The sequence below is a fragment of the Paralichthys olivaceus genome, chromosome 10, assembly GCF_024713975.1.
Source record: "Paralichthys olivaceus isolate ysfri-2021 chromosome 10, ASM2471397v2, whole genome shotgun sequence".
Lineage (NCBI taxonomy): Eukaryota > Metazoa > Chordata > Actinopteri > Pleuronectiformes > Paralichthyidae > Paralichthys > Paralichthys olivaceus.
This window is the reverse complement of record NC_091102.1, coordinates 23,443,942-23,461,575: the sequence shown is the minus strand read 5'-3', so window position 1 is coordinate 23,461,575 and position 17,634 is coordinate 23,443,942. Positions and strand designations below refer to the sequence as shown.

The following is a 17,634-nucleotide window of genomic DNA, read 5'->3' as shown; positions in this document are numbered from 1 at the left end:
AGATTACTTAAAAACTATTTTCAAAACTAGAAGGAAGTGTTGTCCCTTACAACATCCACCATTAGCTTGGCATACTGTTGCTGCTTAACATCAAACAAAAAGATCCTCTTGAACTGATTTTATATATTCTATATTTATTGTTTGCAGTAGCAGATTCTGAACATTTTGGATAGTTAAACTTCCTTTAGCCACTAAAGTCCAAAGATTATTGCTGTCAGTTCTGATGTCGAAATTTACAATCTCTTGGAAGTCAATTAATTTGCCACACATAATACTAACACTAAGCACGATTACACATTCAGGCCAGGCTGAGTGATAAAGTTATGAGATAAGCATATATATCTAGTTCATCAAAAGAAATAATTGGAATAATGATTGATCAAATTAATAGAATAAAGTTTAGTGAAGTTGATAAGTGCTTGCCAACATGCAAGAGTGTTTAAATATTCTGTGATCACAGTGCTGTTTGTAGGGAGAGACAGAGTTTGAATACGTACATGTATGTTATTTTTTCACCAGACGCAGGTGGACGTTTAAACGTCAGCTCTCCAACCATAACTCTTTTCGATCAAGGTGGACATGGGCTGATGCTAGAGCTGGTTCTGAGTTATTCTTGCAAACCCCATAACGTTACTTATATGTCTCTGATTTCTGAGTAACACTGGCACCGACTTCAAGCACAACATCAATAATGGCAAACTACAGCAGCTCTTTTTAAGACAGTTTGTCTCCTCCACAGACCACTACTGCTTTGCTTTGGCAACCATTGATTGAATAATTAAAAATAGTCAATCTTCGTTGCAGACTACACATGACACAATGTTTTTTTTTTAAATGATGGTCACAATGTTTTGGTTGGTCTTGTCGTTAATGATAATCCTAGCCCCTGATGTAAGCGGTAACCAGTTTTTCTGGCAAAAAGTCAGTTCTTTGGCTTTTGAAAAACAAAGAGTTTTTTTCAAGAGCTCTTGAACTGTTTGGTGGAAAAGGTAAGCAAAGAAATTATAATTCATTCATAATTCATATATCCAATCTCACAAATCTAACAGCAAAATAGAATTAAAGGTCACAGTGCGCATTGATAAAATTGACTTCACATAGTAGTTGGCGCTTGTGGAGAGCAGTGGTTATTTTGCAGTTGTTATCAAAATCATTTTTCTGCCACTGCAGGGGCTGTCGCTGTGGGTGCTGAGTCTGTATGAAATGAAATGTGTTTTCCCTCCTCTAGGTGGATGACGGAAAGGCTTTGCTGGCCAGCGGCTCTCAAGTGGCCCCACCTGGGATGGTAGAGGTGTCAGAAGAAGACGACCTGCAGGCTGCAGAGGAGGTGAGTACTTTATGTACTGTGTTATAGATGGAGAGCAAAAATAGACATATTAGAATTGCTTTCAAGAAGCAAAAATTAGTAGGAAGTTGATTTAATTCAATTGCAGTTAATTATGCCTTACTTCTAGCCATGCAAAATATGATGCATGATACAGTAAAGAAATAAGGCAATAAAGTAAAAGTAATATAACAGTAATATATCTGTATAAAAATGCGTGTATAATGAGTGAACTATAGTAGAAGTAGTTAATGTACAAATAAGAGTAATACTAATTACTAATGAAATGATGAAAATAACTTACTAAATAATGTATGTTTTGATATCCCTTAAGTGTTTAACTGACTTGGTGTTATACTGTGACTTATGAAGTTTTTGAGCAGTGCATATTTGACGAACTGTCAAATCAAACCAAGTATAATGCAATGATATTTGAACAATATTTCAAATCTGGGCTGAAATAGTGTAGTGTTGTTTTATTTGTTTGCTTTGTTTTTCATTGTGATATTAGAGACATACTGCCCGTCAGAAGAATGAACAATAAAAGTCTGCCCAGTCTAGATTTTCTACTTTTCTTTTTAGAGCATGCCATTTTCTCGGACTTACTTTTTACTCACTGTTTATTCCTCCTCCTCTCCTCACACCAAGTTCGGTAAAGGATTTGGTTGTCATTTGCTGAGGCTGCTAAACCAGTGCAATAAATCTGCATCTGTTCATATAGAAATGCTCTGTCAAACTTTGACTAGCTCAATTATCTGTTATACATCCGGGTCCAGATAGGATGGCGTCTGGGTCCAGATCCAGACCCTTGTCTGCCTATTTGCAACTCCTGGTTAAGGGAATGCATTATAACAATTCGTGTTTCCATGGGGAGAGTAGAACAAAACTGCGTTTGTACCATCTGGATCTTGGATCGTTCTATAAAGTACAGTGAAATGTTTATAATGAAATTTTGTTTTTTTCTCTTAGATGCGAATCAGTACTCTGATGACCAGCATGGCTGCTATGGTGAATGAAGAGGTAGACATCAATCTTTTTTTTTTGTTTTTTCTAAACTGACTGACTTGTCAGAAATGAATAACCACATTATTCCTCTTTTAATCTGGACCTGTGTAATTTAAATTGCACTTTCCTTCACTATGTAAGTGACCACTCTCACTAAGGACTCATCATCCACATTATGCATGAACACAAACAAAGTGTTTTGAGTTGAAGAATTGTTGGATCTGACAAAATCAACTGTTGTACTGTAATATTTTACATGGTCCCATCAGTTTTTGCTGTATCCCGCCCTAAGTCTCCAAAAAAAAAAAAAGGTTTTAACAAGCTTAGTGTCATCAAGAGTTCCCAAAGCATCTATCCTCTCATGGAATATTTCTACCTGAGAGCCATCTCATTGTAACTCTAGGTCATAGGTGAAGGCCCCACTGGGGCTCTCCCACATATCTAAGTAAAAACAAATCTAAAAATACTCCTGACAGTAGAATCAAAAATGTGTTATTCTTGAGCCCTTTTGGCCAAAGAGACATTTCCTGCTCTGTGATGCTTGTTAAATGCAGGTCTTGGCAATTGAAGGTTTTGTATGATTGCATTCACTGTAAACTGAACAACTAAATGTTCAGTGATTTGTGGTTGTGAGTGACTGAGATTTGTGATTCTGCAGGGGAAGCTGACAGCCAGTGCAGTGGGTCAGATAGTTGGACTGCAGTCTGAAGAAATCAAACAGATTGCCTCTGAGTATGCTGAGAAGGTGAGTCTCAAAATAAGAATGTCTTTTTCAATTAAAGGAGCAGAATAAAATCTATTTTGTACTATTTAAGGTCAAAGGGAATCAGTCAGAGCATATGACACTTAATTGTGATGTATGCTCATCAAACATGTTCATTAGTGTATGTTACATCAGGACTTTCTGAGTATAGTTCCTGTGTATTAACAATTCCATCTCTGTTTCTCAAGAATCAAAGCAAAAATGATTGTTTTAGTGCCAAACATCATTATCTGTGTTGGGCACGTTACAGTTATTAATTGCTCATTACACATTTAAAGTAATTAAACTACTATGTTATTAATCAGCAACATAGGAAAAATCTTATGTTAACATACTTATTATTACTCAGCTGTCAGCTCCAATAAAGGTGCCTTTAACCAACCCAAGTCCTTCACATCCATATGTCACATCTTTTTTATCAAACAGAAAACAAGACACTGCATGTCTCCTCTCTTGGTAGAGGCTGCTGTCCATTTTTCAGATCAGCTTTATTCTGGACTAGTCTGCCCACTGAAAACAGACTAAATGTTTTCAAGTCAAGTCAACTTTATTATCAATAATGCCACATGTGCAGGACATACAGAGAATTGAAATAGTGTTTCCCTCTTATCCCCGGTGCAAACAGCATTAAACATGAAATATAAAATATAAAAACAGGCAGTGGCAATCTAGGCTATATAAAGAGTATAAATATGGCAGATATGGCTGGATGAACAGAATGAACGGTATAAATATAAACAGAATTATCAGTGGATTATTAATATAAATATGGCAGTATGGGAGTATTGACAGAATTACAGTATAAATATAAATATGGCAGATAAAAACAGAATTAAGAGTATAAATGGCCACAACGAATTGTAATCCCTAAACGACTCATTTTTAAAAGTAACTGCTGTACTGTAATGTGTTAAGTGATGTGTTATTGAGTGGATAAAGATAGTCTGTATGCTGATTTCAACTAACTGAGTACTTAAATTCAATTCACAGCGAAACACTGGGAGCTAAAACAGGTTAATGTGATCAAAACTAACATGAAGAGGTGTAAAATACAGTTATATTGGTTACAAACGCCTGTTCAACAACCTGTGTGGACTCAGCTCAAACATTTATGTGTTTTTTCTATTAACATTTCTTTTTTGTTATAATACCTTATTGTAACAATTGTGTGCATAGCAGTCAGAGCTGAACTCCGAGGAGCGTTCAGAGCTCTATGGTCCACTGCAGCAACACCACAGGGCAGTCGCCACGCTAACCAAACAGATCCAGCAAAAGACTAAACAATTGGAGGAGGTGAGCAGTTCACTGTGGTCTAATCTTTAGTCCACTTACACCATGTTATGCCTTCCACTGTGTCAAACAGTTCTACAATCACTTGGTTCCCATAAGTACACAAAAACTATTTGTTGATAGCATTGGTGCAGAACCAACACAAATAACAGGTTACACCAGGTAAACATAGGGCACATTAATTCCCATATAACAGACAATACATTCAGAAATTTTATAGTACATGTTGCCTGTTTTTTTGGACACATTCATTAACAGATTGAAAGGGCTTATTAGTACACTGCTCAAAAAAATTAAGTAAACACTTAAATCACACATCAGATCTTGATGAACAAATTATTGAAGTTGAAAATCTTTACTGACATTGTATAATTTGTTAAGAAAGAAAGTGAAATTATTCACAATCACTTGTGCTTCCTAAATGGACGAGTTGATATCCCTGAAGTTTAACTGACTTGGTGTTATACAGTGATAATTAAGTGTTAACTTTTTTGAGCAGTGTATAATTTAGCAATGAAACTGGTGAATAATTAATTGATGACTAATTTGATGACTTACTTATTTTATGGTACTTAATGCAGCAATATGTATTTAAGTAGTACATGCCAATGATTGCCTTTTGTTTACACGTGAGTGTGAGAATTCAATTCCTTCACCAATTTGATATCACTGTAAACTGTATTACCTGGTCTGATCCCATCAGGAATTAATGTGGGCCATTATGAAACCTAATTTAATTTAACCAAAATTAAGTTTACAATGATTTTCACCAGTGATCAGGGAAGGTGTTATAATTATCATTAATATGTATTTATGGCAGCTACAAGCCAGCCATGCAGAGGTGAAGACAGGCTGTGACAAGGTCAAGAGACAACTGATGGAGGTAAGACAAAGCTAAAATACCAGCAATATGACAAAAGGCCATTGATTACAATATAAGAGAACATTACTCATTTCAGAAAATTATTTGAAATGGTTACTATCAAGAAAATCAGCAGTTAAACCTTGGACTTGTCAAAGAAGCATAATTAAGTAAATAATATTTTGTTTAAAATTAAAGATTGAGAAAATTTAAAGATGGGAATATGGCAAAATTGTGAAATCATGCATCTTCCCAGGCAACACAGCTCTTGGAGAATCTGGAAAAAGAAGTCAAGTCTCTAGAAGAGCTGGAGGAGCAGGCTGACAATGGGTGAGTGGTTGAGAATGATGGTAATGGATTTAATTATTCCTGCTGCCATTTAGCCATTTTGACATTGCAACCTCTTAAATCTTGTAGAACTTGTGATCCTTGATTGGTAGCACAATCTAACAGTGTTTATTCTGTTTAACAGCTTGTTGGAGAAGCTGAGGGCTCTAGTAACAATGAATGAGAACCTGAAGCAGCAGGAGCAGGACTTCCGCACACACTGTAAAGTGAGTACATCATCATGATTCTGAATCCTGTTGATTCCACTCTGTGTACAGCATAGGATAAATTGAGTTTTTAATTCATATATGACAGTTTTGTATGAATTCTCTCTAACATGGATGTGTGAACCAGGAAGAGATTGCCCGTCTGCAGCAGAACATTGAGGAGCTGAAAATGGCATCAGGACAGGATACAGAGGAAAAGGTATCTAGCACATTTTCCAATTTAGCAATTCTCTGAATCTGTATAAAACAAAAGAAGAAAAGAGAGTAGATTGGAGCCTTCACTCCCAGAGAAAAAATCCTTGAACGTAAAACCAACCAGTCATATGAATGAAAAGGACTAGTTCAAAGTTCAGTTCACAGTTCCAAAAAATAACTAGTTCATGTTCATTTGTTCAGTTTTTTTTATTGGGATGGTTATGATTTAGATGACAAACTTACGATCATGTATTTAGTTATTAATCGATGGTGTCGGATCATGAATCTGGATCCTCTGGTCACTTTAACACTGAGTCCTGGCTGTGTGCGTCATCTCTTGCGTTGTACTGAGCAAGCGCAAAATGTTGAAGAATCATTTATCATTATGTTTGAATGAAACCTCATAAACTCTGGAGCAAGCGTACGTGTATGTATGCTCCCAGTAAGAAGAGTCTGGGAGCACTCACGCAGGCCGATGATGATTTTTAAAAAAGCTGTCGTAAAACGTGAGCTTTCACATTCATCATTTGTAAACTGATTCGTTCAGTTCAGCACTCACAAAAAATATGAACATGTTCATGTACATTACTGTATACTAATCCTCTTTTTTCTTTTCTCAGGAGAGGAACCAGCTGATAGACAAACAGTACAATGCAGACCGAGAGAAACTACAGAAAATCCGTCTGGTCATGGTAACTACATGAACTTAAAACAAGATTAGATGGAACAGGAGGTCATGGTGTAGTTAGGTCTCCATAGCAGATAACAAAACTGATAAGTGAGGAAAAAAATTAAAGCACAGAAAATAATATCGCAAATACACAGCTATTCCACTGACTTTTTTAAAAATCAAAATCTGTTTATTGAAGGAAATTCAACATATCCATGGTGCAATACTCAATGGTCCTAACAAGAACACATGGTAGACATGAGTACAACAATTAGCACCAATGTGTCCAGATGGGCATGAATTGGGTAGTATAACTTAAAGAGAACAAAAACAAAAAAAAAGGGACAAATGCAATGTTATACAGAAAAGAAAGAGAAAACATTAAACAAAATCTTCATATGTAAAAGAATCCCTCCCTAGTCACTGCCAGTACACTGCAATAATACAGGTATGAGCACATTGCCACCTCTAGAGCCTGCTCTATAAATAAGCAAAGAGTACATAGCGTTGTTAAACTGCGCCTAATGAACAAGTTCTCAAAGAGTCTGAAATGCATTTAGAAAAGGACCCCACGCTTTCTGAAATCTCCCATTTGAATGCTTGAGTGAGTATCTAACCTTCTCCAATTTTAAGCAGGACATGATTTCTTCTAGCCATTGTGCATGAGTGTGAGAGGAGGCATCCCTCCACCTGAGCAGGATCAGTCGTCTAGCTAGCAGGGAGACAAAGGATAAAGTACGTCGTTTTTCTTTGGATAACTCCACCTCACTTCGTGAGCCCAAAAAGAGCAATCAACGGGCTAGGTTCCAACCTGATGCCTAACACCCGAGAGAGTGTATGGAAAATTTCCCTCCAATAGTTGGTGAGGCTTGAACAGGTCCAGTACATGTGGATGAGCGAAGCCTCAGCGAAACTGCATTTGATACAATGTGGGCTGATATCAGGGTACATAGAGGATAGTTTTGCTTTTGCACCATTTTGAACTGAATTAAGCTGTGACGTGCACAGAGGGAGGTCGAGTTAACCAGTTTAAGAATGGAAGTCCAAGTGTCTTCTGATAAAGAAAGACCTGAGTCTTCCTCCCATGCTGTTCTAAGCCTATCTGTGGTGGTGTGCCCAAGATCCAACACCATGTTATAAAGAGCTGAAATTAACTTCTTTTTAAGTGGATTTACAGAGAGGACTCTATCAACAATGTTCAAATCTGTTGATATAAAAGAGCCAGATAAATGAGAAAGAACAAAATGCCTTACTTGAAGATATCTGAAAAAGTTTGACTTAGGAAGACTAAAAAGTTTGACTTAGGAAGACTAAAAGGTTTTCCTAAGTCAAACCCTAAGTCAAAAGCGGCTCAATGATCAGAAGGCAAGCCCCAACATTTATGTTTGACTTGAAACGAGGTCACTTACACATTTTAAAAATGTCTATCTTCCGACGAGGTGCATTCAGGGACTGTTGGAAATGCTAACGTTTGCTAGCTTAGCCACTTCCTGTGGACTTTTATGAATTTAACATTTGTACAGTGATTTAGAGGAGATTTCTAAATATCAATATGAATATCGTGTATCGCAATATAGCATACAAATATTGCAATATTTGTTTTAGGCCATATCGCCCAGCCCTAGCCAGAAGTTGTAAAAGTGAGGAGGGAGGAGTTGAAGAGTTGGAGTTCAAGATTATATTGGGATTTGGCAAGGAGGATTTTCTTCAATGAGTCGGGAGAAGCTGGACTGTGTTGAAAAACCAAGTTGGAGATATACGCATGGCTAAGGTTTTGAGAGGTGGGAATGTGTTGATTGTTTTTAGGTTTGAAGAGCAGAGGGAGTGGGCAGGATGAGAGAAATTGTATGATTTTAAAGTGGAGAGTGTAAGTGGAGTAAAGGAGTTATTTGGGGGGTGCCAGTCAGAGTTACAATGGAGGTAATTAAATGAGGAACTGTAATCTAAATGACATGTAATCTAATGAATGCAAAATAATATATTACAGTTGAGTTATGGACAAGTGAGGGAAAATATGTATTATCAATTATTACTACCCCAGGAATCTAGAGTTGGATAAGCTAACACATTAATGGGCTGGATGGTAGCAGGGTGTTGGTATATGGGGACTTTAATACCCAAAGCACATTGTGGGGAGGAATAAAAACAGATGCTAATTGGGAGATTATTGAAGAACTGCTAGAAGAAAAAGGTATGGTCTGTCTAAATGATGGAAGAGGTACTGGATTAGATGTGCAAACAGGGGACCTTTCCCTGGAAGGAAAAGTAGTTTGGTTAATCTTCAGGTGTTGTGCAGACCTATACTGAGATGTTTACATCAATGACTACTGATGGTGTGCCGGTTTTTCACAACCACTGCTGATGATGTAATGGCTTCTTGAAGGATTGTCCCAATTCGTAGGGGAAAATTTCTACCCATGTGGCTCTATTTCAAGGTGCAAGATAACCCTTGAAAACAAGGGGTAGGGGTAGGGAGAAGGGGTGAAATGGGATTGGGATTAATCATTAAAGTACAAAAAAAAAAAGTGGACATAAAACTTTAGACACCCTCACCCAGACAACCCAGATGAAGTTGTTTAAGCCTCAATTTGTGCCCCAGCTGCACTCTACCACATATCCAGTCTCTTGATCTAGAGTCATCTGGAGGCTTTCTCCACAGCCTGCATGTCTTTATTTTGTCTGTGATGCAGAGTGCTGTGTAAGCCCTACAGAGACACTGTTCTGCAAAGCCTCAATCAAATTTTATTTGTATAACCCATATTAACAAATCACTATTTGTCTCATAAGGCTTTCACAAGGTGCCACATCCTCTGCCCTTAACCTTCAACAAAATTTTAACAGGAAAAAAAATGTAGAAACATCAGTGAGAGCCACATGTGAGGGATCTCTCTCCCAGGAGGGGCAGAAGTGTAATATAGATGCCACGTGTAACTGAAACCATCAGCAAAATAACATTGATGAGAAGAAACAGTTTGTAACATAATGGAAAGTGTGTCTATGTTTAAAGTTTTTGTGCACGAGATAAATGTCTGATAGAGATGAAGGGAGCAGCAATGTAGTTATTGTCTGTAATGGTAGAGTATGTGAGTAGGCATAAAAAGAAAATAACTGACTTCCCCAACAGCCTGATTTATAAGTTTCAAAGTTCTTAATTATTCCATCTGCTTTTTTATAGTATGATCAGTCAGGTAATTAAATTGTTGTCTTTTGAACATTATTTCCTGAACCTAGATGGACATTCGTCCACTTTCTAGAGATAGTCATATAATATATTTTGTTCTTGCACAATTTTCTCCACCTATTTGGAGAAATAGGTTAGGTAGAAATTGGTCTAGATTAGATTACCTGGGTATAGCTTTCTTAATTTCTTGTGCATTGTGCATGAAAGTGCTGTATTCAAAAAAGAATTACGTGAGAAACCTCCATTATCATATGATTATAAAAGGATATGTTCAAAGTTTCATGAAACAAATTAGCTTGGTTTGTTCACATACAGGACTTCATCTTTCATTTAATGGAAAGGTAACAAAGACAAAGACCTGAGTTTTGGTTGTTTGAACCTCTTCTCTTTGAGCTGAATTACTCTAGAGGTATTTCACTCTGTTCAGGCCCGGAGGAACCGTGAGATTGCCATCCTGCAGAGGCAGATTGACGAGGTGCCAAGCCGGGCCGAGTTGACCCAGTACCAGAAGAGATTCATTGAACTCTACAGCCAAGGTGCGTTAAACCTCTGTATCTAGTCTAACCAGAATTAGACCAGGTAAGTAGACATTTGATGTATCTCCAATTATGAATTATACTAAATGTCACCAATACATTGGGAACAAAGACAAAACTAATTCTTCTTGTGCCTTTCAGTTTCTGCAACACACAAAGAGACCAAACAGTTCTTCACGCTGTATAACACATTAGATGACAAGAAGGTTTACCTTGAGAAGGAGGTCAGTAACCGCACGGTTAGCAACATGGGGAAAAAATTCCCAATATAATGAGTTCTAGTAGACTGTGGCTTTAAAGTAAGATTTGTCTGTGATTTTAGCAGCTCTCTTCAGTTTGACTATTGATATAAATGTCAAACAAATTAAAGGTGAGAGTCACCAGCAGACTAAATATTCTAAATATTATTCATAAAATAGTCTTTTCTCATATCTGTAGGTGAATCTGCTGAATTCTATTCATGACAACTTCCAACAGTAAGTATAGATATGCTCACCTGTTTGTTTGTGAGGAGTTTTTTTCCCCCATTACCTTCATGGTCGGTTGGTGTGTCAAAGCTCTAATCTGTTTTGCTGCTGTCCAGGGCCATGTCATCTTCAGCAGCCAAAGAGCAATTCCTCAGACAGATGGAGCAAATAGTGGAGGGAATCAAACAAAGCCGGATCAAGGTAGAACTCACTCTCTCTTAAAGAATAATTCCATGTAGTTACCTTCAGAGATTTGGAAACATCATTGCTGAATTGAACTACAGCTGAGCAGGACAAGAAATTATCCAGAGGTCCTTACACTCTTTCCACCAGTACAACACAAGCACAACACTATTTATGTGACGCCTGCTTTCTGCCTGTATGCTTTGCCAGATGGAGAAGAAGAAACAGGAAAACAAAATGAGGAGAGATCGGCTGAATGATGAACACCTGGAGCTGCTCGATAAGCAGAGGCTCTACTTCAAAACTATCAAGGACTTTAAGGAGGTGAGGAAAGCAGTCAAATATCATGTATTCTTTATCAGTTATTGAAGTTACATCGCTGAGAGGTGTTGCTGGCTACAACAACAAGCAGTTGATATTAAACAATAAGTACAGTCTCAAAAATTACCGGTGAATCAACACCTCTGTTTACAGTTTTAGTAAAACTTAATTTGGGGGGATACAATTATTGATTAGATGTTGAAAATGAGTGCCAGAGTCATAAGAATATTATTATTATTGCCAACATTTCTAAAAGTTAACAATAGGTTCCAGATTTAGATAAATAAAATACAGACAATTTAAAGTTTACATTGATCGTATATGTCATATTATAAGTAAAGTGAAGTCATGAAGTATTTACAAAGAAGTTATGTAACAGTACTGATGAATTGTTTCTTTTTTCTCCAGGAGTGTCGGAAAAATGAAATGCTGCTGTCTAAGATGAGAGCCAAAGGAGCTTCTTAGCCCTGAGTCCAGCGTAAAAAGTTATTTGATATAAACAAAATATTTAATCTCATCGGCTAAATTTATCACAGATTAACTGTGTTCTTTTTTCAAACATTCCACCGGTTGTTTCATTTTTCTTCTTTTTGGCTGAGAAGTCCAAGATACTGTATTTACACTGTGGCATTCACATGTGCCAAATCCAGCTGCCTGAAAAACACAAAGAAACCTTTTAACTTATCAAGTCAAAAGAAGCTATGGAGTGTTTGACACATGTTGGCATGATCTTCCACTGAGATGCGACAACAGCGCCTGCAACAACCACGATGGTCACCAAATATCAACCAAGTTGAAACTGTTGACTTTCAAAATGAACTATTTGGGAGCCTTGGAACAATCCTCACAATCAGAACCGTTTTTTATTATATCGGACAACTTTTCACTGTGGGACTGAACAATGTCAAATTTAATCGTAACTCAACTAACATTAACGTCACACCTTTAAAGCTGTACTATACAGCTGCTCCATCTTTGAGAAATGTGCCCATGTTGTTTCTGTTGATCCCATGTCCACTAAAGGTGCCTTAACTTTTTTTTCACTGATATTACAAAATAGGGTGTTTATGAACTTAAGTTCTGAAAGTCCATCATAGTATTTTGAAGTTTCCAGGTGCAGCTTTAAGCATTGTTTTTTGTTGGATATAATTTTACAGTCAGGCTGCTCAGATGTGCTTCCAATGTTTGAGTTCACCTCATGTCTTAGATTTGCTTTCAACATCCAATCACCATATATGTGCAGCACTAAATGAATAAAATTATCTTAAGAATTGAAATGTCTCTTGTGTTACTCATCTCAGATAAGATGTGTACTGTCAGACGCTATGTCCTGATTAAAGACAGGGATTTATCAGAGTGTTGTCAAAAGTAACATGATGAATCTATGAAGGAGACATCCTGTGAATCCCCAAATCACTTCTGATCTCCTGGTGCAGATGCAGAAGCTGGCTAATGGACACCTGTTCCCTACATAGTCAACACAAATCCCACCAGTCCTGCGAGATGTATTACTCACAGAAAAACAATAACAATAATATAATATTTCAAGATTTAATTCACAGATACATTCAGTCAGATAGAGATTATCTTAACAACATAAAAACTGCTCATGGATACTTTTAAAAAGGGTCATAATTGATGCAGCAGACCCAGAGATATGTTTTTATTGGGTAGCCTCCATTGCCTACAATGTAACTTAACTGCCGACATTTGCTGTTCATATAGTCCTGAGCCTAAATTCTTTATAACTCCACTCCATTTTTTCCCGTTCAAATTTATAATCTTCAGCCTCAAGCAACTGTGACACTCAAGGATATGTATTTGATTTCACACAGCTGTCTCTAGAGACTCTCAAGACTATATTAAAATTTTTTCATTTACATTGGCTTTAAAAATTACTCGCAGCCCTTCAGAGCTCATTTATCTACTGACAATAACCTTTATAACAAAATTACAACATTAGAAACTTTGTGCAAATCTATTAAAAAAATTAAATTCGGTCAGACAGAGGAAACCAGACCACTTATTTCCTTCCCAATATCAATATACTGGTCAAATCTGGTGGTGGAAGCATCATGCTATGGGAGCATTTTTCAGTGCAGGGACAGGGAGACCGGTGTCATCAGGTTGAGGGAAAGCTGAATTGAGCAAAGTACAGACATGTCCTTCATGAAATCCTAGAGCAGAATGTAAGGACCTTTCCAACAGGAAAGTGTCCCTAAGCACATAGCCGAGACAATTCCAACTGAACATCTAGAGGGACCTGATGGTGGCTGTCCAACCACATCCAACCTGGCAGTGCTTCAGAGGCTCTGCAGAAAAGACAGGCAGAAAAAACCACAAACAAAGGTGAGCAAACTGTCATAGACTCAAAGCTGTGATGGTTGTCAGACGTAATTCAACAAAGTACCCATCAACGGCTCTGAATACTAGATTTATGATGATTTTAGCACATTCCTGCTACCCCATGTACAAAGACAGATCCATAGATTAATAGATTTCCAAATCTGGTGTGGAAGAACTTGGCTGACCTGAACATAGCCCAACAACCATCTCCAACCACAGAAACCACAACACTACCTGAGAATCTGATGTCCTCAGCCTACAGTACATTAAGGCTGGACCTCACTAATGCCCATGTGGCTGAATAGGAGAGACTGAAACCAGAGGAAATAAGGTTTTTACAGCATCAGTGCCTTGATATGACATCTTCAGCTCTCGTTTAATGTTTGGATCCTCAATGTTGTACCTTTTGCCACGCTGTGTATTTGTCACTTGTCTGTTAAACTTTCTAAGAAACAAAAATGTATTAGTTAGGGTTACCTTCCACAAGATCACTGAACTTATGTATATTAGGAGCATGTTCTTTTCCCTCAGTCTACTTTCTGCTTTATCAGCTCACTCTCCAATCACAGTGATTGAGATACTGCACAGACAGTTTACGTCTCTCTTCCGTCAAAGGTCTGATTGAGGAACATAAAAACATGGTCATATATGCAGGTCAGTTTTTCTGACTGTACTTTTTCCATCCTCCTATGGTGGAACAAAACTAGATCAGTTATTGTAGGGCACCACTGGAGAGATTGAGTGTGTGAAAATGTAGCATGATGCTTCCTGCAGGAGCTTCAGGGAACATCACATGTTGGTATTGTTACTGATATGTAAGATAATACATAACTGATGTGTGTAACTATCTCACTGTGTCCCTGTCAGAGCTTCAGAGCAGACAAAGGCACTGACGAGATAAAAGGAGGAAGTGGGTGAAGAGGAGATGGGCAGGGAAGGCAGTGGAGCACAAATTTGGCAGAGTGAGACAAACAAGAGGCCTAACCTGGTGTTACCGGACAGATTCTCACTATATCTGAGACTGAACCTTTCTCAATAGATATGATACTTGGTTGGATATCACCATGTGGCCTGCTGGAAGCTGCTTGATATGTTTCACTATGAATGTTTTCTTGGTGCTGCATGGCTTCCTGTTGCTCCTGATTTTTGGTGTGTTTGATCAGGCAGTTGGGGCAAAGAGACAACAACCAGTGTTTTTACCTGAGAACCACAACTCTCGCTTCCGAGGCCTCTGGAAGCTACACATGAGGGACTCCCTGCTGAAAGGTAAAGGTCAAACATAGGAAATGTTCTTTTATTCTTTTTTCTCTTGGTTGAACTGTGTTATGAACACATGATGATGGTGTTAGTGGGACATGCTGTGAAAGAAATGCTGTTTGGAAATAAGAACCCTAACTGCATGTCATACAAATCTCTTTCAGCGCTTTCTGTAACTTTAGGGTATAGTTTCCTGCAATCCACATAGCTGACTGTCTCCTTTGGTCTTCATTAGCTCACACTTTGTTTAACAGTATAGCTAGTCAAGGTATATATACTGTTCTCAGTGGTCAAGAAAACACGCTTCATTTAGGAAGGGTACTATCAAATATTCTTGCCACCATACTGTGTGTTGTCAAATCAACTAACAAGACTGAAATCTTAAGGGACATTTTGACTGTCTTAATATAATACATGATAACTCATCATTTGTATGATATGTTCAGAGATTTATTGTTCACTGTAATCACACAAAAGCTGCTTCATATTAGCTTCAGATGAAGTAAATACTAGGTGTAAGCAGTCTGATTTAAATCTCCTTTCTCATGATAGCTCTGTGTAGGTTAATTACTGGTGTGACTACTAAAATATATCACTCTATCACCACTCAGCATGAACTATCTGTGCAGAGCAACAGTATTCAGTAAAAAATCACTGTGGTCGGTAGGCAATTCTCTAACTCAGACTACTAAAGCCTTGTGTCACCATCGGATGGACATAGGGAAATTTTTGCTTTGAACCAGGAATCTCTTAACAGGGGGATGAACAATTCTAATAACATGGCATTTCTCGATCAAGGACAACTGGCTATTAAAGGTACAGTGTGTAGAATTTAGTGACATCTAGTGGTGAATGTGCATGTTGCAGCTGAATACCCCTCACCTCACCCTCCCCTTCCAAACATGTAAGAGAACCTGTGGTGGCCTTCACTTGTCATGAAAACTCAAAAGGTGTTTAGTTTGTCCAGTCTGGACTACTGTTAAAAACATGGCGGCCTCCGTAGAGAAGACCCCCTTGATGTAAATATAAAGTATTTAAATATAAAGGGGCAATTCTAGGGTAAAGAAAACAACAATTTGTACAATTTTGATAACACACTAGTGAAAACATCCTGAGGATTATTTTATATTAAATTTGTGCCAATAGATCCCTTTCATCTAACTCTTACATACTGAACCTTTAAGTCAGGGCTATTCAATTACAAATTCAGATGGGCCAGATTGTCAAACCAAGAAATTTAGCTCGGCCAGACATTTTCAGAAGCATGTGAGCAGCAGGTAATGACAAACTTTAAACCAACACGACTAAATGTATGGAAAAACAAGTGATGTTCAGTCATTGTTTCCCTTTGTCACATCTGACACAGGCACATAAAAAAGTGCATTAAAAAATGCTATCAATACTTTATTCCACTTTTGAAATAAAAAAAAATGTTGACCTAGGCACAACTCAAAGTGCATAAAAAACAAAACAGTGCTCAGTATTAGCAATAACTTGTTTCCCTTTTAAAATTTAAATAAATATTTTTGTCATATACCCAGGCACATCACACATTGCATTTAACAGAATACATAAGAACTATCAAAGCTATCAGTGCACAAACCCATATTAAGTGATAACAGTAACACATATGAATACAATTCTCCTACTGATCAGGCACGGCTTTGTAACACATCCCACATTATGGTGATATGTAGGCTACAGTTACCCTGCTGAGTTTCATAGAGGGAGAAGTGACATTTGATTCGTAAGATGTCACTGTAATCCGAAGGCATTGATGAAGAGTGCTGTCAGTCATTAATTCATGTGTAAAGCTTGATTCCAATGTTGATCCAAACATACTGAGCACTGTGATTGCTACTTTCTTAACGTTAGTGAACTGGTGTATGTTAAAATCAGACCAAAACTTCACAGTCCCGTCAGTGCAAATGCCATGTGCCATGGTAATGGATGATTACATGTCAACAGGTTCCCCTTTTCGATGGAAGGGAGCACTTCCTTTGCTGTGGCAGATAAGTCCCCTTCTGTTGCAACAGTGAACAGGCAAAACCCATCCCTCCGTGGGCAGGGCAAGTCCATCCAGTCACCCAGCAAAGTTCTCTTTCAACCTCGCAGTGTAATCGGTCATCACATCCGTGATCTGTGCCAGAATTACGATGCATTTGCGGAGCCAATACTTTTCACCTTATATATGCTCCCCCTAGGCAACATCATCAAAAAGCACCACATACACAAGAGTAGAACAGGAGGTAGAGCATTCAGCTACCAGGCTCCTCTCCTGTGGAACCAGCTCCCACTCTGGGTTCAGGAGGCAGACACCATCTCTGCATTTAAAGTTAAACTTAAAACGTTCCTTTGTGATAAAGCCTATAGTTAGTTCTGGATCAGGTGAGTTCTGAACCATCACTTTGTTATGGTGCTATAGGTCTAGACTGCTGGGGGAACTCCCAGCATGCACTGAGCACTTCTCCACTTTTCTCTGTCTCTCTGCCCCCCCACATTCATTTATTTATTTTAATACATGTCAATAAGTATGTTTCTTTTTTCTCCCATAGTCCCTCTCTCTGTTTCTCTCTCTCATTTCAGATATCTCCAACTCCAGAACTGCCAGAGAACAACTATTATTACTATTATTATTATTATTAACAACAATACTTATTAGTGATTAATCATTATATGA

General features: G+C 37.8%; 1 protein-coding gene across 4 annotated transcripts in view; it reads left to right on the top strand.

Moving 5' to 3' along the window:
- Positions 1 to 12,628, top strand: part of ccdc93 (coiled-coil domain containing 93) — a 34,352-nt gene extending 21,724 nt beyond the window's left edge. For 2 of the 4 annotated variants that reach the window (XM_069532297.1, XM_069532295.1), the window contains 15 exons: positions 1,229 to 1,327; positions 2,294 to 2,344; positions 2,988 to 3,074; positions 4,272 to 4,385; positions 5,203 to 5,265; positions 5,501 to 5,574; positions 5,717 to 5,798; positions 5,926 to 5,997; positions 6,614 to 6,685; positions 10,272 to 10,380; positions 10,522 to 10,604; positions 10,819 to 10,856; positions 10,964 to 11,048; positions 11,241 to 11,354; positions 11,760 to 12,628. In XM_069532297.1, coding sequence (XP_069388398.1) covers positions 1,229 to 1,327; positions 2,294 to 2,344; positions 2,988 to 3,074; positions 4,272 to 4,385; positions 5,203 to 5,265; positions 5,501 to 5,574; positions 5,717 to 5,798; positions 5,926 to 5,997; positions 6,614 to 6,685; positions 10,272 to 10,380; positions 10,522 to 10,604; positions 10,819 to 10,856; positions 10,964 to 11,048; positions 11,241 to 11,354; positions 11,760 to 11,816 — 1,200 coding nt within the window. In that variant the 3' untranslated portion in view covers positions 11,817 to 12,628. Of the gene's footprint in view, positions 1 to 1,228; positions 1,328 to 2,293; positions 2,345 to 2,987; positions 3,075 to 4,268; positions 4,386 to 5,202; positions 5,266 to 5,500; positions 5,575 to 5,716; positions 5,799 to 5,925; positions 5,998 to 6,613; positions 6,686 to 10,271; positions 10,381 to 10,521; positions 10,605 to 10,818; positions 10,857 to 10,963; positions 11,049 to 11,240; positions 11,355 to 11,759 lie in introns of all 4 variants that reach the window. The other 2 variants (XM_069532296.1, XM_069532294.1) reach the window with 1 other exon arrangement.
- The last annotated feature ends 5,006 nt before the right edge of the window (positions 12,629 to 17,634 follow it).